The 26174-nt window shown below is 42.0% G+C and overlaps 1 protein-coding gene across 2 annotated transcripts in view; it reads left to right on the top strand.

Annotated features, from left to right (window-relative positions):
* Nucleotides 1-4590: 4590 nt before the first annotated feature.
* ASPSCR1 (ASPSCR1 tether for SLC2A4, UBX domain containing) overlaps nt 4591-26174 on the top strand; it is a 66142-nt gene continuing 44558 nt past the window's right edge. The window contains exons 1-4 of one of the 2 annotated variants that reach the window (XM_053375691.1): nt 4591-4861; nt 6684-6739; nt 10600-10714; nt 20359-20459. In XM_053375691.1, coding sequence (XP_053231666.1) covers nt 4763-4861; nt 6684-6739; nt 10600-10714; nt 20359-20459 — 371 coding nt within the window. In that variant the 5' untranslated portion in view covers nt 4591-4762. Of the gene's footprint in view, nt 4862-6683; nt 6740-9642; nt 9726-10599; nt 10715-20358; nt 20460-26174 lie in introns of those variants that run through there. The other variant, XM_053375693.1, reaches the window with a different exon arrangement.

Raw genomic sequence — 26174 nt, forward strand, 5'->3', positions numbered from 1 at the left:
CCAACAACAGAGGCCACAGACTAAGCATTCCTGCTGTCAGACAAGAGCTATGATAGGACATTAATTTTGCATTTGGTGCCCAATACACAGTTTGCTGAACTTCAACAAAAAGTTGCCTTCAATAATTTTTTTAATCAATGTTTATATATGTTTAATCAATGTTTACAAAACAGTTAAACCTACATCCAGTCTAAATGCCTACTTTTCCATGCCTAGTACATTCACAATTGAAAAGTTATATAGTCCTAGCTAATAAACTAGTTGGAGAAATAAAGAAGCCATACTTGACCCTTTATTCTCAGAAAATACTTCCAAGATGACCTTGAGCCTTGAAATCCAGAGAAAGTGCAAGGAGGAGGACATTGTAAACAAGATGGAACCTTAAATGTGTCAGTCTAAACTTCAGATGGTAGAGAGATAGTCTGGGAATTTGTTCCCAAAGCTGGTATGATGGTACCACTTGTTTCTCACATCATCACTAGAATACTTGCATATGGTCTGTCAGGGAACTGACATCAGAGCGAGAGGCGAAGGGGAGGCTCCCAGATTCTGCTGGCGAAGGACCCATCACCAGGAGGAGAAGCAGCCCGGTAGAGGGGGAAGGAAATCAGCGCAACACCAGGGATAAAGGGGGGCAGATGGGGGAAGCGGAGAGAGAGCTCCGGGACTCTTCACTGGACATCAGTGAGGAGAGCACAGGTCCTCCACTACCCACGCCCTCCCTGCGCAGAAGACTCCCGCGCAGTGAGAGGAGGAGGAGACTGGGAGTCAAACAGCTTCTATGCTGGAAGAGGTTTAAGAAACGCCCACAGACAGATCCTGCTAGCGACTGAGACAGCCACGCGGAGAGGGGCTGTCCAGTCAGAACGGTTTAACAAGGCAATTCAGCCTAGAGAGGAGGCAGTTTACGCACGAGTAACTCATACCCATTACATGGTCCTATAATAATCTATGTTACTTTAGCAATTCCAAAGTGTTGGCTGTATATGCCAATTTACAAAATAGGTTTAAGCCACGTGTAAAAGTACTGATAGGGAAGCTTTTAATATTTGATGAATCATTGTATTTTAATATTCTGCTGGAAGCCAGCCAGAGTAGCTGGGGAAATCCAGCCAGGTGGGCGGGGTATAAATATTATTATTATTATTATTACTGATAGGCCTTTTTTGACAATATTGTGGCACTCACATTTGTTCAGACTCTTTCCTTTCATGCCGTCCCCCCCCTTCTTTTTGTCTCCCCTCCACTTCCTCCACAGCCTCCCACCTACTATCTAGGGATTCCTGATCTACACTTTTGAGAATTCTTTCAGGAAGATTATATAAGTTAGAAGAGACTGTTAAAGGTTTTCCATACCACTGCAACCCTAATTGTGTCAGAACTTCAGAAGTATTGAATTATTGAATCCAATGAGGCTTGCCTTCAGGTAAATTAGGTTAGGATTGCAGCCTAAGGTAGAATATGAATAATTTGATGTGCAGGATAGAATGGATGAGATGGTACTTTAAAAAACAGACGTAACTTGCAGTGCAAGCTAAAGGAATCTTAATGGATCCTTTTGGAAACTAGATGGGTGTGAACGCACTGAACAAATAGGCTGATGAAGCTCATGTCAAATCTGTTGAGAGTATTTGCACTGGGGAAAGTATTTTTGATTAGTAGGGAGCTTTTTGTTTATCAGTAAAGTTTAACTTACTGATGAGAAAATCTTAGCACAGATGGAGTACAATACAGTGGTACCTCTGGTTATGTACTTAATTCGTTCTGGAGGTCCATTCTTAACCAGAAACTGTTCTTAACCTGAAGCACCACTTTAGCTAATGGGGCCTCCCGCTGCTGCCGCGCCGCCACCACGCAATTTCTGTTCTCATCCTGAAGCAAAGTTCTTAACCCGAGGTACTATTTTTGGGTTAGCGGAGTCTGTAACCTGAAGCGTATGTAACCTGAAGCATATGTAACCCGAGGTACCACTGTAATGTTACATTTATTTAAGTTTAACAATGCATTCTCTTAAACATATTGTTCTAGCAATGTGAAAATTAGGAGCCCAGACTTCAACGTTATATCCCCTCCTTGCTTTCATAATCTATCTGAGAAGAGGTTGGGTCAAGTGGTAGTAGCTTCTTGTTTTTTAATTTATCATGTAGGGGTCAATTATAGGTGATCACTGTATCTTTTATTTTGCTACTGACTGCATAAAAAAAAGTAGTTTTCTTTGGAATTTCTTATCCTTTTATTTGTCTTGATGGAAACAAGCTGCTCTGTACTAAAACCATTTTCCGCCCATTTAAACTGGCGTGTCTCATAAACAGAAGATGTTAATCCAGTCAATTTAGCATTTGCTAGCATCTACGTGTCATACCTTTTATACAAAATGGAAAAGATAAGATGCAACAGGTATCAGTTACCCTTGGTCTTATCTGTCTCAACCTCACTATCAGCTGGATCTAGAACCTTTCAGAGGCTTAAAGATAAACACATCAGGACCATGAACTGTTTATGCAGGACTGTCAGTTCTCATGTGTTGGACTGACTTGTTTCGACTGATTCTGGCTATATTGCAATGCTGGATAAAAAATTTAAAAAGCCCCCCCCCCATCCCTCCCAATGATTTCATAAAATAAGCCAACCCAGAGACTGTAGGAAAGGTGGTATGAAATGAACTCTGGGTTAGCCTTGCAGGGTTAATATGTGTTCTGATTTCCAGAGGGATATGTGTTGGTTTCACAGTAAAAACAGAGATTTGCAGCACTGAAAAGTCTACCAAATTTGTTAAGGCATAAGAGTTCATGGACCAATCTCCACAATGTCAGATGCCTGAAGTAAAATCTTTGTTGACAGGTATATAAAGGAGAAATTTGTAAGGAGGGAGTTGAAGGGGAGGGGAATCAAAAGTTACAATCAGTAGTAACTGGACCTTGAATGCATGTCAAATAGGTTTACCTTTAGCTTTTACAGTAGATTAGTGATAATTTACTCAGAATTGCTGTGGTGATTGTATTATAAACACCTGTAATGGGCAGGGAATTATTCACAAAACACAATAGATAACACAGCTATTCTGCCAATGGTAAGCCAATCAACACATGTAGAATGGATTTTTAAAACCTTCAGTCTTTGCCTTGATGTAATCCACAAGCAATAAAACTGATTTTTAAAAATTGATGATTGTTTCTGGAATGCTGGTCTTATGATCAGTTACAGAATGCCCTGGGAAGTCAAACGTTTTCCTACTAGTTTATGAATATAACCATTTCTGAAGTTGGATTTGTGTGAATTTATTCGTTGCATAGGAAGGCCTGTCTCTTGTATGCAGAATGTAAGAGGAAATTGTTGACAGATTATGGCATAAATGTCATTGGAACAAGTGCAGTGAATGAACCCCTGATGTTGTGTAATCTGGGTCCGCCTCAGTAGAAAATATTTTTTTTTGGGGGGGGGAAGGAATAGTGTTGCAGGTTTGGGAATTCAGTCTGCATGATGCCCCAAGTCCCTCCCAGTTCTTGTGGTCCTGTACACAGTGAGGGTCAAAATCTAATGGAAGGTTCTATTGTTGACATATTTGTGGAAATGACTTATAGGGAAAAGCAGAAGCATCTTACAGGGGCAGTTGGAATAGGTAGGTAAGAATGCCAGTTTTACTATGCCATTTATCTGGGAGCGGGACCTACTTCTGAGTAAACATTGACTGCTTTACAGTAGCATCAAATTCACTACCACATCCCCCTGTTTCCTTTACCATCTTTATTCCTTAGGACATCCTTGTGAGTGAGGCAGATAATTACTATTCTCATGTCACAGATAGGGAACAGAGTCTGAACGATTTGGCAGGGGCCATGTGAGCTGTTATATACGGCGGGAGTCCAGTTCATGGATCCAACCCTATTCATCTATTACTCTCTGGCAATGGATTGGCAGATTATACAGGACTCAGGTTGCTGCTGCTCCTTCCCTGGCAGAGTAAGATTGACTTCCATAAACACGGTTTTAACAATGAGTCCGTAAGTGACTGTGGAGGCCAATTCTGGACCCACACGTCCTTCCACAGTGGGGACATTGGTTTCTGGGCAGAGGTTGATCAAGGTGTAGATTTGCCAAGTGTGCCTTCCTCTTAGCAAGTTTCTCCCTTGCATCCTGAGTTCGAGTGTCTTCAAAGCCCATAAGACTACTTTGGTAAAGGCTGTTCTCCAATTGGAGCGCTCGCAGGCCAGTGTTTCCCAATTGGTGGTGTTTATACTACTTTTTTTAGATTTGCCTTGAGACAGTCTTGAGACCTCTTTTGTTGACCACCAGCATTACGCTTCCCATTTTAAAGTTAGGAATAGAGTAGTTGCTTTGAAAGACGATAATCAGGCATCCGCACAACATGACCAGTCCAACGAAGTTGATGTTGAAGAATCAAAAAGTTGGGTGTCCCCCCTCCGCCCCGCTTTTCACTAACAGTGAGGGCACAGCTGCCCCTCGACAACGAACGGAAAGCAAAGCACAGCCGCGCATACTCGGAAGAGATTTCTTTCAGGAACCGGCCGCGAGTCCTTTAAAGAAGGAGGAACCCCCATTGCAGCGAGCGAGCGAGCGGGAGGCGAAGCGTAAGGCGGGGCGGCCTGAGAGGTGGCCGCGCCCCCTTGCCGGGGCCATTGGGCTGAACTACCGAGGAGGCTGGCTATAGACAAGTGCCGGGGCGCAGGGGGTGAGCCCGGCGGCTGAGGCGCTCGAGGGCCAGCCAGGGGTGGGGTCGGTCGGGGGCTGAAGAGGGGGGACGATGGCGGCAGCTGGCGGAGGCACTTCCGCGGTCTCCGTGCTGGCTCCGAACGGGAGGCGAGTGACGGTGCGAGTAGGCCCAAGCACCGCGCTGCTCCAGGTGGGTCTGGCCCAGCGACGGGGAGGCTGGGCGGATGCAGTCACTCTGATTGGCCCTGGGGCAGGAAAGGGGGGAAAGAGGCTCGTTCTGATTGGACCAGAGGGCACATAATTGTCAAGGGTTTTTCTCTCGGACCCGACCGGGCCGGGAAGAGTTTCTTGAGTGGTAGAAACGGAATGGGTTGAACACTGATAAAAGCCGGTGACGGGCTTTTTCCTCCTCCCTTTATCTCGGTGTCTGAAAGGAAGTTGTGCAATAATGGAAGGACTCCGGCCTCCTGAAATGGGGGAGGATCGTAGATATTTGCCCCGGTGGGGAAAAGAAATGGCCCCTGACAGCGCAGTCATCTTGGCTGTTGACTTCGAAGTGACTTCTATCATTCAGCAGGGGCTTACTCGCTAGTAAATGCGTTTAGGATTGCAACCTGAATGGGGTTATGTCGAGAAATGCATTTTCTGTAGGAGAAAAGAACTGAAAGGAGGGATCTCCTCCTGTAAAACCTTAGTAGACCCTGCCGGAAAAAAATAGACGCCTTCCGATGTAGGCAGGTGCGAATGAGAGAGTTGAAAGTCCCTTTGAAATGTTAAAAATATCTCTTCTAGTCTTATGTAATTTATGGGGGGAAACCAACCCGTAGTCCTGTGGCACCTTAAAGGCTACCAAATGTATTATGGCACATGCTAGTCTTTAAGTTGCTGCAAGATTCTTTTTTGGGTTTGCCTCTCAGGGAAATGTAATTTATATTTTTTGGGGGTAGATCTTCTATCGCAGTGGTGGGGAACCTCAGGCCTTGGGGCTGAATGTGGCCTTCCAGACCTCTCTGTCTGTCCCTTGGGACTTTTCCCCAGACCATACTCTTCCCCAGGCCTGTTCTGCACCCTCTTCAGGTGTTTTTGTCTGGCTGGCATGTGCCCTTAATATGATCATGCCTCTTATTTAACTGGATGGAGAACAGAGAATGGTGTCTGTAGAAACTACCCTACCATGTAAAGGTAATATTTACATTCACTACTCTGCCTCCTTTTAACCCAGCTCACCACTGGCACGTGGATCTATAACTTTAAAAAGGTTTTCCACTCTCACTCTATCAGAATTCATCAGAGGTTTTCTTTTTTTATCGGACCACAAAGATTTTGATTTAAGCTTCTTTAATGTAAGGTCTTTTTTCTTTTGTTTCCCAACCTGCATGTTCAGTGGTCCATAAATGAGTATTCCATAAGGTTTCCTTGCACTTATTCATGTAAATAATTATCCTCTATAAAATCCCACAAGGATCAATGGGGTACCTAAAAACAACCAGTCAATTTAGCCTTCATTATGAAAAATTAGTCCTCAAATTAATGTAATGTTGAGGGAGATTGCTACTTTCTGTCAGAAATGTATCATGTTAACATCCTGGAATAGTTTGCAGTGTTACCCCAGAATAAATGTATTTTTCCTCTGATTGTACTCTCACATTTGGCCTAAATTCTCTTGCCGGGCTGTGGGGGAGAATCTTCCTCTCATGCAGGTGAAATTGTTAATGTAAGTTAGAATCACAACTTGACCCATAAGCATGAGTTGAGAAGGGGGGGGGGGAGGATGCTGACTGAAGTAAATAATAGCTCACCTGTTAGAGCATGAGACTCTTCATCTCGGGGTCATGAGTTGAGCCCCATTTTGGGCAAAGGTTTCCTGCATTGCAGGAGGGGGTGGACTAGATGACCCTCATGGTACCTTCCAACTCTATAATTCTATGACTAATCTGCACTGAGTATGTTATGGGACAGAATGGGAGAACTCTCTATTTTATATTAACATCTTGCCTTTTTTCTTTTTTAAGATTCTGGAAGAGGTTTGTAGAAAGCAGAATTTCAGTCCCAATGAATATGATTTGAAGTGAGTCTTACTGTTTCTTCCATACCTTTATAGCTTGACAGTTCGCTGTTTCTTTGCCGTTAATTTGGGGGACGGGTGGGATAGAAGGGTAATATGGAGCCCACAATGGCCGTCCAGAACTATTCGCTTTTGAAGGCTGTGATCCCAAATTTGACATGTCTAGCAGAGTGTTCCTTGGCCAAGATCAAACTTTCATCTTAATTGGTCAGATGTAGTACCAGTTCTCATGCACCTGCAGCTGGCTGTTGAAAACAGGATGCTGGGCTAGATAGACCCACTTCCCTGATGTGAAAACACAGTCACTAGTTCATTCAGAATGGAGATGGGGAACAGATGGACCGCCAGATGTTGTTGGACTCTGCTTCTCATGAGCAGCAACTAGCATGACCAGCGGTTAGGGATGATGGGCATTGTACTTCAACAATCTCTAAATGGCCACAGGTTCTCCCTCCCTGTTTTAGCAATAATATATCTTAATTCCATGCATACTTACCAACTTCTCTAGGGATTTATAGCCCCAAATTCCAAGTATTTTGGCATAATCGGTCTATGAAATAGGCATGTATTAATATCATTATTAATATTTCTTAGATGCCTTTCTCAGAGAACTCAAGGTGACTAACAAGAATACTAAAATATTTACAGTGCAAAATAAAACATTGAAATCCAATAATTTATCTGTATAATACTAAAACCATACCACCCCACGAAAATTAACAAAATCTGGCAACAATATAATCAATAATTACAGATGAATCAGAAAATGATTAATAAGAGCCCAGATTTCATATTTAGTTTAAAAAAAAAGTGTTTCTCAAGTAAAAAAAAAATTCCCACAGTAGATTCCCTTTCATAGTTAGGGCAAGAAGCATCCCATTCTGGTTGGTGCAGGTGATGTTAAGAGGCATGGCAGTCTAAAGGAATATTAAGTTCCAAACTAAATATTCAGTTGCTCAATGGATGCTGGTAAGGCAGAAGGCTCTCTGTGCCTTTGTCACTTCATCAGTTATACTGTAATCCAGCAGTTTCAGCAAGCTTTGATACATGTGAAACCTTTGATGATAAATGGTATCACTGCTATGAGAAGATTGTTCATTCCTCCATGTTTTGGGAAGTACGGTAAATGTAGCTGCAGGTAGACCTGCTGTTAATGGTGTTGCTAGGGTTGTGTTTTCCTGCAGTTGAGTCACTGAGACAGTTAAATCCCTTGTTATTGCAAGATTTCCTGCAATGCTTTTGCAAAGTTTTTTGCAGATAAAGTCGCTCAGATTCAGAAGAGGTAGACTCCACCGTGGGAGTCGGGCCAGGGTGGGAGAGTGCTAGAGTCCTGTCTAGTCATGTTACATGGGATCAATTCCAATCTGTTACCTCCGAGGATTGCTTGGACGAGTGAAACCGACCACCTTTCTCCTTGATCCTTGCCCATCCTGGCTAATAAAAGTGAGCCGGGAAGGGCTGGGCGATGGGCTCTGTGGGGTGATGAATGCTTCCCTCTGTGAGGGAGTCTTCCCAGACCCACTGAAAGAGGTGGTCATTAAACTGCTTGTTGAAGCTGAAACTGTTTGTTGTTGAAGCTGCAGCTATGGAGAGCCAAAGGCATTTACGTACCTGGGGTGGAAAATGGAAATGGCATTGCCTTCACTTGAACTAGTTCACAGGTCTAGAGAAAGCCATCTTGTGCATAACTAATGGATATGAATGGGAGCTATTCCAGATCCTGCTCATTTTAATGGGGTCATGCAGGAACTGTCCTGGTGGATTGTGCCTTATGGTTTTGACCTGTATGCCTCCTACTCTGCTGTCCTTTGGAACACTAAACATCTGCTGCCCACAGATGCCATCTCACATTGCCTATGATAGCTGCGATGCAGAGTTAACTGTTGTGCTGCTATTTCATACAGGCCTCTAACAAAGGATTCCACTGACTCCCCAGGTCTCTGAACACTCTGGTGGAAACAGCCCCTCTCATAACTGACATCACACGGCACTATGTGCAACTGGGTCATGCTGCTGTTCTAGACTATTCTTTTTACAACAAGCTGTTCCTCTTTTAAGCAGCTGTTTGGGCCTGGGCCCCTCTCTGAAAATAAAAACACTGACAGTAGCATTGCCTCTGCTTGTCACATGTATTTCAGCTCTTTCCAAATAGCAACTCCTGCAGCTTTTTTTCTATTTTCTATCCAAATGTTTTCCTGATATGAAAATGCTTGCACCTCTTTCCATTGCTTTACTCTACAGCTTCTAAGAGTGTGGCCCTTTGTATGCATATTCATAGTTTGTTGAGAGTTGGGTGGCTCCTGTTGTTCCTAGTCTTCAAACAAAAACATCCTGAAGGTCCCAGGCCACAGAGAGGTTAGACTGGCCTCAACTAGAGCCAGGGCTTTTTTGGCTGTGGCTCCAATCTGGTGGAGCACTCTGTCATAAGAGACTAGGGCCCTGCGGGACTTGACATCTTTCCGCAGGGCCTGCAAGACAGAGCTGTTCCACCAGGCCTTTGGCTGAGGCACAGCCTGACTCCCTCCTTTGGCAATCTTCACAGAACTTTAGTCTAATGGTTGCCATCAATTTGAGTTGAATTAATTTTATAATGAAATGATTTTAGAATGTTGTACTATTTTATTGTGGTTAGCCGCCCTGAGCCCGGCTTCAGCTGGGGAGGGCGGGCTATAAATAATAATAATAATTATTATTACTAAACTGTGTTAAATGAAGCAAGGGAGAGGGGGAAGTAAGTAGCTGACCTAATATTGTTGGCTTGAATCCAGGGGAGCATAGGGGTGAATGTCAAGCAATGGACCTTTCCTGCCTCCTCCTTCCAGCCACAGTCCTTGTGCCCTCTGAAAAGCAGCCCCTGCAGGTCAGAAAGCCTTCTAGAATGACATGGGATATGGCAAGTGCAGAGATGCTGCTGGAGAGGGATGTTAGTGGATATTGGAACCACCAATTGCACAAGTATAAATACCTCTGGATTCAAGCCATTGTTTCTGTGAGCATCAGTAACTAGTACTAATTGTTCCATGATATTCTGATTATGTTGAGGATATCTATGTGGAACCTAAAATCATGGTTGCACAAATCTACATGTTCTGTTTAGTACGCTATAAAATGTGTCAACAGAAAATAATATTTTAGGAGTATCTTTCAAGCATTACTGTGGTGCTGGGGAATTGCTTTTCTGTGGGTCCATCTCACAGCATTGTGGTAACATTTAAAGGCCCATAACCACATGAATGGTGCAAATTGTATAAATCCTTGTTGTATGACCATGGCTAGGGAATGATTATATCATGCTAAGGACCTGTGTGGTTAGCACCCATGTGGTTTGGGGCCTTTAAATGTTACCACAGTGCTGTGGGAAAAACCAGGGGAAAATGTCTCACATGTACTGTAGTAACTTAATTTAATTTAAGGAAGATTGTTGGGGGGGGTAGATTTAGAGATCACCTGTTTGGGGTAATTAATAAAGGACTTGGCTGGATCCTTAGATCCAGAGTGCAGGCTGAACACATTCTCCAGTAGTAAGAGAGCCCCAGCAGAGTTTAAAAATCACAAAATGTTTAGCAAAGTGAAGCATTAGGAATAAAGGCTGTTAGACCCTTTTAATATCCAGTCTGGTATGCTTACAGTGCTTCTCCATTTATCCCCCTCTTGTAGTGATCAGACCACACAGTTCTGTAGGTTTTAATGGATTTTACTTACAATTCCCAAATGTCAGATTTATGTGTTATTCCATGCAGCAGCCAGAAGAACACAAGTAGAAATTATCGGGTTACAAAATACGGGGGCGGGGGGGAATCACTGATAAGTAGTCTGAATTAGTCTCAGGGCAAAAGGATATCATTAGACTGTTTCTTTTGCAGGTTTCAGAGGACTGTGCTGGATCTCTCTGTTCAATGGAGATTTGCCAACCTACCCAACAACGCCAAACTGGAGATGGTGCCAGTCTCTCGTAATAGAGCAGGAATTGAAACTACGGTAGGTTCTTTTCACTTTATAACACACTTCTAGCTCACATTCCAGCCGTGATCGTGGCAGGGTTTTGTCAGAGGGACGATGATAAGATATCCCCCTTCACAGGATTCTCAGCTTCCTTATGAACCTATATATGTTGCTTTGTTTTTAAAGCGAAATCTCAAGGCAAAGTGGAGGAACCTGTGACCCTCCAGATGCTGCTGGATTCCATCTAAGGCTTTTTGTACAAGATAAAGACAGGCACGATAAATAAATCCCTCAGTTTCTCTAGGTACTGTACTGTAAGTTGCCTCTCATTCACTGTCAACCTCTTCACCTTCTTTCTGTCAACTCATTTATAATCTTAAATGGAGTTGATAAAAGAAAGAGTGAGAGATGGCATAGTAGTAGTAGGACCTCAGTCCTTTTTAGAAAGCATATCATACACAGTGGTACCTCAGGTTAAGAACTTAATTAGTTCTGGAGGTCCGTTCTTAACCTGAAACTGTTCTTAACCTGAAGTACCACTTTAGCTAATGGGGCCTCCCGCTGCTGCTGCGCCGCCGGAGCACGATTTCTGTTCTCATCCTGAAGCAAAGTTCTTAACCCAAGGTACTATTTCACGGTTAGCGGAGTCTGTAACCTGAAGCTTCTGTAACCCGAGGTACCACTGTATTTCTCTGTAATTTTATTTTTAAAACTCATGTTCTTTGGTAATTACCGTCTGACATAAGGCTTAGTCTGACCTGAATAAAGTTGCCAAAAGAGAAAGGGTTTGGCTTTCCTTGTCTGGGATATACTATATTCTACTGCGGTTCTTATCAGTTTTGTAAATGAAATTGGATCTCCTAAATGGTTCTAAATGGTTAACCTGGCTAATATTGCCATTAGATGCTGTGTGCCACTTAGATTTTCACGTATCAGTAATAAAAGTGTTGGAAGAGTGATGAAAAAAATGGGAGAATGCACAGAAATTGGTTTGAAAAGGGCATTAATATTGCTTTAAAAGCATAGATTAAGCTTTGCTATGAAATGGTGATATATGTTTGACTTACAATGCAGTCCAATGTGTATTTACCCCAAAATAAATCCCATGGTATTCACTGGGGCTTAATTCTAGCTAAGTGTGAAACCCAAACAATATACTTTTTCAGGGATAGCAGTTCTGCTCTTAAAATCCCTAGAAGAAGGAAGTTATTTACCAAGGCCAACTATATTTTCTTTAAAAAAGAAGAAGCCCTAAAGACTTACAGAAATTGTATATACAACAATGAACAAATGAAGAACCAAGGCAAATCCTTTTGAGTGGAAATTTGCTGGAGCACACTAAACCAATTAAAGAATCATCAATTTATGGTCAGTTAGCCAACAACTTTTCATAAAATTAATTGGCTGAGAATGCAATGGAGAGAAATTGCATTTGTACTGGCAACGTGAGTCAGTTAAGCTTTTGATGAAGAAGTATTTGGAAGGCTCAGCTTTGTTCTCTAGGTAAATATCAAATGTTCTCTCTACTCTCGCCATGATGTTTGGAAGTCACACCAACAGGATGGGACAGATGGATTAAATTTACTCCACTTGGCCCAGTACTGTGATGGTGGGGGCAGGGTAGGTGGGTGAGGAAGCCACTCACCTGTCAGGATCCTGACTGACTCATACCCTGGACAGACCTCTTCAGAGCAAGCGATTTGGGGGTTGCATGCAGCACCCTGTTTCCACTGAATACTTGAAACCCATACCAGTCCCAAGGCAACCAGAAGAGCCCCATCTCAACGATGCCTCCTTTGCTTCCCCTTCAACCCTATCCAGAGCCCCACCTTGATCTGCAGTTCTTCCCCATCATCCCCTGGGCTGCAGGAGGAAAGGTGGTGGCAGAGCAGATGGGAAGGCCTAACTTGCAGGGTAATCTTCTTGCCTTCCAGACAGCTCTGTTGGCAGGGTTCTACATGGGAGGAGTCGGGAGAAGACCCAACTGCAGGCTGTGACCCAGAAGAGGACCAGGGAGAGACGGGGACTATGTACGTGCCTCAGACTCCTCTGGACCTTTGCTGGGTAAAGAGCTCCTTTCAGAGCTCCTCCGTGCTCCAGTTTCTGTGTTCCACCTCCTAGCTCCAGACTCCTTATTCCTTCGGCCTCCACACTGGTTCTGGTTGCAGACATTACCTTGGAAGAGCACTTCTTCTTCCTCTTGTGAGACACCATTGCTAGAAGCCTTTGGAGGTTGGAGCATCCGTTCTTGTTTCCTGAGCCTAAGGGCTTCCAGCAATTGTACTGTGCCAGAGGGAGAAGAGGATCTTCTCAAATTAAGAAGTAGTGCTTGATTTTGGTAAAGGGCTGGCAAGCTGCTAACAGTGGTTTTGCAGGCTGCATTGAGTCATTGGGCTGTGGATTTGTAACCTGTATTTTATGTTGTAGCGTTGGAAAGTTATTCCCCTTACCTAAGGGTTGTGGGCTTCAGACTTGGTAGTGTAGCTTTAGAACATCTGACCTCTGATTTTCTAGCTCTTGAAAAAATTATCAGATACATATTGTAATTAAAAAGCAATAACTCCCTCAGGAAACTAATCAATACTAGCAACTGAAGGATAGAACTAATTTAACAAAGCATATTATTTATTTATATTTACTTTTAGAGTGGAATGAATGGAACTAGATAGGGAAAATATATGGGGATTGATGTTTGTATATTTCAGAAATGTAAATGAATTCTCTGTGTATATCCTTTAAATGAATCCAGTGTCTAGCCTCCAGTAGTCAGTTGTTGAACTTAAGGAAGATATTGACTAAAACCACGCATACATTTTTAGGTGGAGTGTTCAGGGGAAACTACTTCAAAAATAAGATATTTAATCCCAGAAACAGATTTAATTATTGACTCGGATATAAATAGTTAATCAACAGTTTAGTCCAGTTAATCCTAAATTATTAATTACAAAAGGAACATGTTTAATTAATATAAAAATATTGCTATTAAGACTCATTACTAATCCTTTATCAATAATTCATGGAGTTAGATTTTATCTGTTGGAAGTATTGAAATTGTTATCTGCTGCATTAAACCGAAAAGGGAGACAGGTCATGACTAAATAACTAGTTGCAGAAATCAGGATTTATCAGTTGAGTTAGTAACAAGGCTAAGCAATGCCTAATTCTGTTAATTCCAAACTATTACTATAAGGAATGTGACTCAGTTCATTAGAAGTGGTTTGTTAAAGTCTGTGAAAGAGCTTCTTGAACCGAAACTGACAATTCCAGAGGGCAGAGACAACCAGTGGGGGAGATGGGCAAGGAGTGGCGTCTTTTTTTTTATTTTTTATGTGAGACTGAGGGCATTTTTTGGTTGAAGAATGGGATTTTAACGTGGTTTAAATAAATAAGCCCCTTGTGCCGACTCTTGGTTTGTTATGCTGTCAATACCGGTAATTAAATTATAAACCTTGACTGCTTTGTTGTCTGCAACTCCGGAAACCTTGATGGGCTCCAGTTCCCATCAGCTTCAGCCGGCATAGCAAATAGGGATGCTGGGAATTCTAGTTAAACTGTATACAGTGATACCTCAGGTTAAGTACTTAATTCGTTCTGGAGGTCCATTCTTAACCTGAAACTGTTCTTAACCTGAAGCACCACTTTAGTCAATGGGGCCTCCTGCTGCCGCTGCGCCGCCACTGCATGATTTTTGTTCTCATCCTGAAGCAAAGTTCTTAACCCGAGGTAATATTTCTGGGTTAGCGGAGTCTATAACCTGAAGAGTATGTAACCTGAGGTACCACTGTATGTCATTAAACTTCCTTAACTTGAAAATTAGACACCTCAAAGGATGACCTTAAATTGTGTTGGCTGGCAATGGCCTGGGAGTGCCACATTAAACCATAGTTTAAAATGAGGAACCTGAGGAACCTTTGAGCCTCCAGATATTGTCCAGCTTCCATCAACTCCAGCCAGCAAGGTCAATGGTGATAGATGATGGGAGTTGGATTTCAATGATATCTGGAGCGCCCAAGGTTCCCCAGCCCTGGTTTTGGGTCAACCTGTTGGGATTTGCTGCTTAAAAGCTTCTCTGTGATACTTCTCTCCCTGCTTCTGCTGCACTGTTGTGTCATCTGAACCTCAGCTTCTGGTTTGTTTCTCTCCAAACAAGCCATGAGCGATAACCAAGGCTTATTCTTGGTTTCCCACTCAAAGTTTGGGGGAATTAGGAGCCAGAATTCAGATGATACGACATGTTCGGCTGTGACATATTTATTATATCATGTGGCAACAGTGGGAAAATACAGGAATCTCAGCTAATTCTCCTCCCATTAAACTATAGATAGCTGAAAACTGTGGCAAAATGTGAGCTATGAATTGGGGCAATATATATATTTAACAAAATGAGTATACTGCTTAATTGTAAGCAAATCTCCAAGCAGTTTATGAAAATCTGTTATTTCGCATTTGGTATTGTTGGTTGGTTGGTTGGTTGGTTGCAAGGACCATAATATCGCATTCCAAAAGAGTTTTTAAATGGCTGCATAATTTCTTCAATTACTTCTGCTAAATAATAATACCCTTTTAAAATGTGGGAGTTTTTTTGGGGGGTGGGGGGTTTATTGGGTTGTTGCTTTTATTATGATTATATATTTTGTGGTTTTATATTTTGATTTTGTTCCGTGAACCATCCTGAGACCTCTGGGTATAGGGTTGTATAGAGATTCAATAAATAAATAATAATAAAGATGCCTTCCTCTGCGGCTGCGATGCTAGGTGAAGTTATTTGTATATTATTTAATTTCTGAGACCCGCCCCCCCTACTACTGGAAAATAGTCTCAGGGTGAGTTACAACATATACTGTATTGGCCCGAATATAAGCCACAACCGAATATAAGCCTCACCTTTAAAATTCACAGGGAAAAAGGAAAAAAGTCAATACCCGAATATAAGCTGCTCCCTTAAAATTACGCAGGCACTCACACCCGTTCCATTTTACCGTATGTCTGTTTCACCAGCAATATCGTAAAAAAACCAATTTTTGTAAGGTCGCAAATTTAAGTCGCACTTTAACTTTTCACGGTCGGAATTTCTAAAAAGAGGTGTGGCTTACATTCAGGCCAATATGGTAAATAATATATATTTTGTAATGTTTATTGTATTTCCCAGTGGCCTTTACATGAGCAAAATCAGCATACTATGTCCTATCTCCCAGTGTTAGTGCCTTCAACTGGTAAATAGTGATGGTGTAACTGAATAATTTGTAGCTTTGATAGCATGATGAAAACACAGGATATGTACATCCTGACTGGAAGCAAGCTGTGAAATTTTCTAGACCACAACTGTTAAGAACTGTCCTCTTTAATTCATGTCCTCTTTATTGAATTTGGGTCCACATCTTCTTTCTTTCTGGCTTTTGAAATACATGTACGTAAGGCAATGAAAGCAGATTCCTCAGTGGTCAGGGGAAGTGTACTGTTACAAAGAACTAACACAGCACTTTAGCTCTTCATCAGTCTTGTACTCGTGTGTTTGTAAACTTAGAAACTAATTGGCATGGCTCTGTTTGCTGGATAAAAAGATTAATATTTATACGTAGCTTGGGATTTCTGTGAAGTTTTCATTTAATTGCCTGAATATGACTCTCGTGTCATGACTGGCTTTGAACTGCTGCCTAAAAAACTGATGCAATTGGCAGAGTCAATTTCTGGGCAAGAGTCTTCTAGCCCGGTGATGTCAGTTGTCGGCACCCTTATGCAGCCAAGGATAATCCAGAGGCTGGTCTTGGGCAATGAAGAAACAGGGAAAGCCATGACAGTGATAGGATGAAACTACTTTGGCCCTTGCGCTTAGTGTCTGAAGCTCTGCTTCCTAGGGGCGTGCTGCTGGCTCCAAGCAGGTCACATCTCTCGGTCATGGTGCAATCATACCCTGCCAATGAAAGCACTAGGGCACGTTGGATTTTATGGTGTATAGGGTTTACTTTAAAAAAACTCTTGTTAAAATCTTGGAAGGATTTTGTTGTGTCTGTCTCTTTCCCCAGAACCCTTGGATGCTTCGGTGATGAGGCCCATGTGCAGAATGAGTTCAGTGGGATGGTGGTTCAGCGCTCTTGCCCCATTGCCAACTCTGGAGATTTCATTGGTGTTTTCTCAAAGAATTTGCTTGTTAAAAAGAGCGTTTTGCCCTCCCAGTTACAGTGAAAGCTATCATAAAAAGAACACAAATTCTGTGTTCGCAGGAGTTGCTTGTTGTTGAATGTTTATAGACGTCATTGGACCACGCCTGCATGTCATTTACTTGCTCAGGCTTTCAGATTGCAGTTGATAGTGTGGGTGGTTCTCAGATCCATGGCTTAGGAGGGAAAAGTTCTGTTCTCCATAAAGGAGATTTTTCTTGCCCATGTCAGTTGCACAGTTATTTAAGTCAAGCATTATTTTATATCACAAAAATCCAGGGGCTGAGTTGACCATGTGGCGTGTCAGATGAAGAGTGTTCTTAAATGGAAATTAGGTTTGTGCTGGTCAGAAGTGCTTGCAGTTTCTGACCAAACTTCCTCCATGATGGCTTCTCCCAAAGGGAACTTTTGACTGACCTTCCCTTTATCGTTTTGTCCATGACTGCCTTGGTCAGACGCAGCCCCTTTTGAACTATGGCTGCCTCCTTCTGTTTTGGATCTACCAGTTGGCCATTTTTAACATTGTGCAAGTGAAATTCCTTGCTGAAGAAGTAATTAATTTACATTGGAAGCATTCAGCTTTTCTTTTCCCCCCTTTTTTAAAATTTGCTTTTTATTGAAATTTTATTGAAAAACAAAAGACATACAACAGAGGAAAAATAAACAGACAAAAATAAAAAAGAAAACACTCTTATTAATCAATTATAAGTATCATCCACTTATTTACACAACGTTAACACACGTCTTGACTTCCCTCCTATCCTGTTGCGGTTTTCTTACATCTTTTCTTCTCCTGCAGTTTCTAACTCTGTGATTTACGCATAGCAAGGTTTATGTTAGGCCTACTGTAGTTTTTAATTTGTTACAATTACTTTCAATGTACTTCACAAATTTACTCCATTCTTCAATAAACTTTGTTTCTTTTTGATGTCTAATTTTGTTTGTCATTCTTGCTAATTCTGCATATTCAAATAATTTTGTTTGCCAATCTATAATTGTGGGAGTCTCTGCTGATTTCCAGTTTTGAGCTATCAATATCCTGGCTGCCGTTGTCATATACTGAAATAAATTCTGGTCTTCTCTTTTAATTTCATCTCCGATTATTCCTAAGAGGAATGCCTCTGGTCTTTTTAAGAAGGTGTACCTAAAGATTTTTTTTAGTTCATTATATATGAGCTCCCAATTTTTTTTAATTTTGTCACACACCCACCACATATGGTAAAAATCGCCTTCCTTCTGCTTACATCTCCAACACATTTTATTTCCACTTTTATACATTTTATCTAATTTTACCGGTGTGATGTACCAATGATGCATCATTTTTTCCAAATTTTCTCTTAACGTGACACATACTGTAAATTTCATTCCTCTGTTCCATAACCTCTCCCACTTGTCATACTCTATGTTGTGTCCAATGTCCATGGCCCATTTTATCATTACCTCCTTTACCAATTCCTCTTTTGTGTCCCATTCTAACAACAGATTATACATCTTAGCTAAGAGTTTAGTTTTCCCTTCTAACACTTCTATCTGATATCTAGATTTTTTCTCGTTCATCCCCAATTTTTTATCCTCATTCCAAAGTGCATTTATTTGATGATATTGCAGCCAACCTGTCAATCTATCTTTCAGTTCGTCATATGATTTAATCTTCCAACCTTTTTCCGCTTTAATCAATATGTCTTCATACGTTAACCTTTTCACTTCCATGTTCACTTTTTTATTGTTAAAATATCTGTCGGAGATAACCACCAAGGGGTATTTTTTTCCAAAAAAATCTTATTTCCCCCCCAAATTTCAAGCAATGCACCTCTGAAAATATGGTTGGAAAATCCTTTATGAACCTTTCCTTTGTTGAGCCACAAGTAAGCATGCCAACCATATCTATTGTTGAAGCCTTCTAGATCTAACAAATCCAAATTCTCCAGGGTGATCCATTCTTTAAGCCAACACAGGCTGGATGCCTCATAATATAATATTAGCTTTTCTTAATTCTGCTTTCAGAGTGAGAAAGAAATCTACCTCTGAATGAACGTGTTTCAGGTCAGGTTTTTGGATGGGTTGTTTTCCCCAGTGGCTACGAGATTTAAAGTTGCCTGTGACAGGATCCCAGGATCATGTGCAGTGGTGAGAACAGATCTAAAGTGTAAAATAACTTTCCCTTAGACATAGGGAAGCTAATTATTCAGTGTCTTTAGACTTCAGATGAGATCTAGCCTAGTGAGAAGAAGAGCTATTTTGAATAAGATACCTTATCATGAGTTCTAAGGAACTTATACATGGGAGAAAACATATCTTATTGTGTGTGCCTGCACACAAACTCCTATGGATATTGGGATATCTCTACAAGGATTTCTTAGTGGCATTCCTTTGTTTGTTATCCCACCCTAATGCTCTTTTGTCCTTAGTTGTGGATCCCTGTGATTATGCCAAATGTCCTCTTGTTTCTGACTTAACATAGTGAGACCCAGCTGTCTGTGCCCATGAAAAAGAAAACTTCATTAACATATATTGTGTCTGCAGCCGTGCCTAACTACCAAGCCAATAGAACTATCTGGCAAAAACAGATGTGAACACACACAAAAAACTGTTGGCAAAACATGCACATGCTTGCCGTTGTGACTATCTTTTATTTGAAATTATTTTATAGTAGAGTAGACATGCAAACTGGAGGAGCTCTTAAGTCTGCACAACCCTCTATGACAGTTACCCACAAACGTTAATAGTCCAGTTTCGTAGCTACCCTAAGGAACTCTGTTTGTGATCCAGTCTTTTTATATCTCCCTATTTTCCGTGGAGCCAAGGAGGTAATTGCATATATGAAGAAACTCAAACACCTCTGATTATTGCTCATTTGAAGTATGTCAAAGTACAGCCACATCATGTATAGCAGCATTGACCCCAGGTGATGAAGCTGATATCCAAGTACTGTAAACACCCAAGTTCATATAACTTTCCATTCTGCACTCCTGCTGCCATTCTTTTCAGGACCAGTCAGGATGCAGTTGAATGCAGATGGGTCAAGATTAGCTATTGTAAACAGGCTTTTTTGAATCAGGAACACTTCCAATCATAGAATGATAGAGTTCCCATGGAATAACTTGATTCTCTCCTTGATTCTCCCCGATGTTCTACTTTTCTGCGCAGGCGTCCATTGACAAATATCATCCCTCACTTGAAGTATGAAGTAGTGCAGTCCATGGACTCTGCAGTGTGGTTTTGTTCAAAATATAGTTCTGCCATCTAAGTCTTGTATGCATGTCTCTAGAGAGACAATAATGGAACTGCAATTTGATCCACATGATCTGTTTGGTTTTTTGGGTCACTGTATGTGCTGATATCTATTGGTCTGAAGCATTAGTCAAAATTCTGGATGGGGAGGTCAGGATACAGTTGGCCTGACATGACCCTGGATGGCTGACTTGCCAGATGTGACCTTAAGCAACTTGTCAAATACTGTTCTGCCATTAGTTATTTGGGACATATATATTCTGTTCTAATTCCCTGGGTTCTACCTCCTAGGTACGGATTGTGCTGCAGCTGGATGATTGCTCTAGGCTCCAAGACACGTTTTGCTCCAGTCAGACCTTGTGGGATATTCTTAACCACTTTGCACAGACCAGGTGAGTGCAGACAGAGAGCGATGAGAGAGAAATGTTTCAGAAAGCTGAAGATGAAAAGCACAGAGGGTTAAGATGTCATGAATGAATAGATTCTGTGCTGCTACTTGAATAAGGCTCCACTAATGAATACTTTTCAGATTAATGACTGTATTTAATATGATTGTTATGCTTCATAGCTCTTTGTTCACTATTTACTCACTAATGACAGTTGCTTTGGGCAGGACTGGGTTATACTGCAAATGGGATCACCTTTCATCATTGTCCTGGAACTTGGATTCATTCAGGGCAAAAACTGCTAGTTTCCTTTAAGGAAGTTGGAATCACTGCTTAAAAGTGGGGGTTCAGCAATGGAAGTGGATGATAGCTCAGTCTGCATTTGAGGAGAATAATGCTGGCAAGAGAGTATTGGTTAACTACTTGGCCATTTTCAGACTTCTTATCCTCTTTCCTGTCTCGTTTAGCTCCCAGCAGAAAGACGGGAAGATACACCACTAGGTCCAAACTACTCATTACACACAAAGGCATGTAACTGCAGCCCGATGGCCTTTCTGTGTGTTAACAGATACTATGGAAGGGTTAAGCTGAGAAGTGGTGAGGGAAGTGAGCAGCTAGCCCTTTCCTACCTAACCTATCAGTTCCTTGCTTCAAATCACCCATCCCTGCCCATAGTGTTTAAAATGTAGCCATCAGTTTTCATGCATTCAGAAGAACAAACGAGTACTCAAAATTAGGTAGAGTGTGTGTGCACGCACATTCACACCCCCTCCCCAGTTTAAGTCCTCATGTGTTCTTTTGAGCACTTGAAGAGGACTTGTGCCTTTGTCCAAACATACCGTTTTATATCTCATTAAAGTGCCTCTTTTCCTCTGCTGCTTCTTTGCTACCTCTTGCACACTTCCAAAGCAGCTTTTGATACACCCACACACCCTGTTAAGCCGTGTATGTGTGTGTGTGTTTTCTCCAGGGGTACTTCTTCACGGTCAGTTTATTGTGCCATTAACATGCATTTTGTTTCTCAATGACTGTACATTTTTCGCATGTCTGTGTGTGCCTCCCTCAGTATCCTTTGAACTGCTGCTCCATACACAACATTTTTTATCTAGGATGATGTGATTTTTTTCACCAGGAGGGTACATTTGCTGCTGTTTTGGTTGCTCTATGAAATGTGGTTGCACAAGTGCCACGAGCTATTGTGCCGTATGACTGGCGAGACAAACACAACTTCCTTTCTCTTCCCACCCCACCCCCAACACAGTGTTTTATTTCAGTCTTCAGTGGTTGTATGCTCCTGCTCCCCCCCCATTTTTCATTTAAAAAATCATTTATATTCAAAAGTAATAAAACAATAGAAATGACATATTTAACAAAAAGAAAGCAAAGGAAAAGAAAAATCAAAACCCAGCCGTTCTTGTGTACATTTCACAAGTTGAGTAACAGTATCATCATGTTGTTCATAGTTATATTTTTTAATGATCCCTTTTTTGTTTTTGTTTTTTAGAAGGGTTGTATTGTATGCAATCCCATATGCACAGATGGGATTGAAAGGGGATGTGTAAGAGAATTGTGCCAAGGCTAGAACTTGATTGAGCACATTTTTGACTGTGCAGAGAAGTTCCAAGCATGCTTGCAGCACATAGTGTTGACTGAATGGGCTTTTTCAAACCTTTGCTGTTATGGTTATAGTGGAGAAAGGCCTTGTTCTAACCTGGAATCGGTCTACACTTCCAATATAGCGTCTCTGTATTAGAAAGCTTCTGTGAGGGTTTGCCTCCCTCTTGCTGCAGCCTACATTTAGTGCTTTCCTTCTTCCTGAGGAGGATTCAAGAATAAAAGGTGCTCTTTCAAACCAAAAATGTCAAACGAATGATCCATACTCCAAGACAATTTTGTTGCTTAACTTTTTTTCTTTTTTGTGGCATGGAAGGCTGAACTTCATAAATCAAGGGCGATTGCTACAAATTCTATTGGAGCGTCTTTAACACACTCTCTCCCCCCCCCAATCACATTCACTTATTAGGCAAATCTTCTAACACTTGGGAAGGGGCTCTCAGCCTCGTACGGTTTCTGTCATCTCTGCTTCTTGAATTCGTTCCAAGTTCTCTTTCTGATCCAATGGGAGCTCTTGGCTCCCGTTCTATTTAAAGGTCTTTTTCCGTAGTCCACGTGCTGTGTTGTAGGATTGTGTAATTGGCGGTTGTTTCTTTCGGGCTCAGAAACCATTCCAACAATCATCTAAAGGAGTCATCGACCTACTGTCGTACCAGGACTTCTAAAGCTGAAATGATAGAACTACCAGGAAAGGGGTGGGTGGGCCAGCTTGGACTCTGGTATGAATAACAACAAGCAGATGAGTGCTATTTCTTTGCCAGCTAGTGGATTTGCAGTCTCTGTATTCCTGCCCGCCCCCCTCCCGCCCGACACATTGGAGACATTAACCTCGCAAGTAATACTGTTTATGTCTATCTGCATCGTTGTGTGACTGCCACAAAGCACTCCTAATTTCAGACGTTTACAAAAGATATACCTGTTAGCCCTTCCTCCATGTGCTGGCTCACATCTAATGGCTTTATTGTGCACAGTGCACACCACACTCTGTAGAAACCCCCAACTAGGGATTACCTCGGATCCGCTTGGCAGTCTTCTTCTGTAGTTCAGCCCCTACTGATGGATCTGTGTAAAGATTGTTCTGTTTATTAAAGGTAAAGGGACCCCTGACCATTAGGTCCAGCCATGGCCGACTCTGGGGTTGCAGCGCTCATCTTGCTTTATTGGCCGAGGGAGCCGGCGTACAGCTTCCGCATCATGTGGCCAGCATGACTAACCCACAGCGCCACCCGCGTCCCATATTCTGTTTATTACCATACACAAATTCCCTCAGGCCTTACTTTGCTGACTCTTATTAGGAATTTACCTGACCATGCAAATGCTCGAAGTGTTGGAAGGGGGCGGGGGGTGCATGCAAGCCCCGTCCTTAATATCTTCCTGTGCGTTGCCCCCCAGTCCCTGGGCTTCCCCATGCTTGTATGGAGAAGATCTGTAGGAAACCTCTGTTTGCATTTGCTTGATTGTGTGTGTTTGTGAGTAGACTCCTTGCAATCAGGGAGCCTGTTCTACCTGCCTTCACGCAAGCATGAGTAAAAGCCTCCTGCAGACCTTCTGCTCTCACTGCCAGGGAAGGTTGAGGACACCGTGGTGTACACGGGGGTGCTGGTGGTGGAGCTTGTAGAGTAGGGGTCAGTGCGTGAGATGAGAAGCAAAGTAGACTTGTTCCCGTCACGATAACCCATGATTTAGTGTGAACTCCAAATGCATCTTGACATGCAGAATTTGTCATGGATTATGCTATGATTATGAAATCTTTAAGCCGTCATCTCCCGTACTTTATCATGGGATATATACTTCTGTTTCCTGAATTAAAATTGAAAACGCAGCTAATTCTTAAAGCTCTTAGTGTACACAAGAATAGCCACACTTGGAGGAGTTCCTGAGTTGTTGATCTGGGCCTTCTTCCTGAAAATAACATCTGGCCTCCTCTGACTTCAGGTAATTCTGCTCTGTGTCTCCATCAGAAGTCACTTCACATGCAAAGGCGCAGTAAAACTAATCACCTTCAACAGAGGCTGATTGGAAGGAGATGAGACTGGAGCAGTGAATTATAGAAAAGATGTAGCAGGGTTCTTTTGGTGAAAAGTTGGGCTCACAAAAGCCTTTCATTATTTAACTTGTGTGACATGCTGCCAGTTCTATGGCAGCACATCAGCGTGTCTCAGCACACAAAGCATGAGAGGTACTCCTCAAAGCTCTGAAATTGGGAAACTTCCTTATACAGAGTCAGACCATCCAGATGACATTCTATGACATCTTCCATAGTTTCTGTGCTGTAGGGAAGTATTGTATCTTCTATAGCTTTTTTATTTTTATTTTTACCCCCACTAGTGTTTAAAGCTTTTCAACTCTTGCTCTACGACTTTTATAGCACATCATTCCTATCTTCCTAGAAACTTGTTTTGTCTATTGCATCTGTCGGGTCTCGATGCCACAAAACTGTTCATGTTTCAAAATATTTTTCCTTCCAGAGTTCTGTGACGTATAAGAAATTCACTGGAAGGGCAATACAAAACAAGAAGGGTTTGGTTCATTTAGTAGATTTCCCCCTGCTCTTGGTTTTGTGGCATGCTGTCATCTTATTTCATGAGCTAATGTTATTTTGAAGAACTCTGTGTATGGAAAATCCTACTTCAGTATCAATGATTTTGGGGGTCCTACTAGTTTTTTAAATTTGTTGCTTGAATACTGAATTGATTCCAGGGCATCTGCTCAACTCTTGGGGAGGCTCTAACTGTATTTCAAAAGGCTGCATTTAATTTAATTTTTTTATTGGTTTTTTCCCTAGCCTAATTTGGTTGGCTTCTGATCATAAAGCAGAATACAAGTTTACTCTGTTCATGCTGCTGGTGTCACATGTTGTTGCTGTCTTTTCTCTTTGGAAGCCTGCTATTTACTTAAATTTATGTTCCCTCCTTTTGCCATAGGCATACGTTTCTTCTTACAAGTGATCCCACTGAAGTTGGGAATCTGCTTGCTTATTCTGGAGGATTTATTGCACACTTCTTATTCCCGTTTCCTTCTCTTAAAGTAGTGGGGAAGTTTCGTCTTCACACTGCTTCCTCTCCCTGCCCTACGTCCTCTCTCTCTTGACCATTTCATGAAGTGGCAGGATGTATATATGTATAAATTTTGGGTCTGGTGTTGCTTTCAGAGAATTTCAGAAGCTCTTAAAATTTGGAGAGTAGTGCTCGCTGGCCAATGATGTGGCTAGGCTGGTGCCACTACTTTGGTCCTTAAACGTGTTTAATAGAGAACTCTCTCTCTAAAAAGAAATACATGAAATACTAGTAAAACTCATCTTAAGAACTAAAATTGTAGTCTTACCTAGGGGCAGGGCCATGGCTCAGTGATGGAGCACTCTTTACATGAATAAGTGTCTAGGTGCCCATTTAAAACAAACTAACAGATTTTGGGTACCATGATCCAGAGATCCTTGGAGAGCTGCTGCCAGTCTGAGTGAGTTAGATTGGCCACTGGTCTGACTTGGTCTTTGGCAGCTTCATATGTTTGCCCAATGAAGCTATCAGCTTCTGAGATGAGTGCATACCCCCTGAGCACGGCTTCTTGGTCTCTGCAATATCTTTGCTTGGTTTATCAGCCGACATTTTTCTTTTTCTTTTGCAGACATTTGGCTTATTGTGGTTTAAGGTATGACAGTGCTGATGAAACATCTCTTTTGAAGATGAGAAGCACTAACAGAAGTTCTAATTATTATTAATTTCAGTCCACGACAGACAGCTGGGATATTCTGCCCTCCGGGATGGGAAGGCAGCCATTTGGATGGTATTCTGCTTTTAAAAAATTAGGAACACTAAAAAGCCATACGTGATCTGGCAGAGTAGTGAACTGAGCTGGTGATCTTCCTGGCTGCATTTGGTCGTTGTGTAAGTTGGGGTGCTTCTGCGTTTTGTAAGCCATCTGGCTCAGTAGCTGTTTTAGCATGGATGCTGGTAGCCACAGCTGTTTGTCTAGCTGCTTGACCCTTCTGCATCCTCCTTTGGCAGCCCCATTTGGAGAGTTTTCTTGGAGTTCTGAAACTCTTCTTGGAGCACAAGGGGGATAAGTATGGTAAACCCACTGGAATTTCCCCCCAGGTCCCTTGTGTCC

Source organism: Podarcis raffonei, chromosome 2, assembly GCF_027172205.1.
Source record: "Podarcis raffonei isolate rPodRaf1 chromosome 2, rPodRaf1.pri, whole genome shotgun sequence".
Classification (NCBI taxonomy): domain Eukaryota; kingdom Metazoa; phylum Chordata; class Lepidosauria; order Squamata; family Lacertidae; genus Podarcis; species Podarcis raffonei.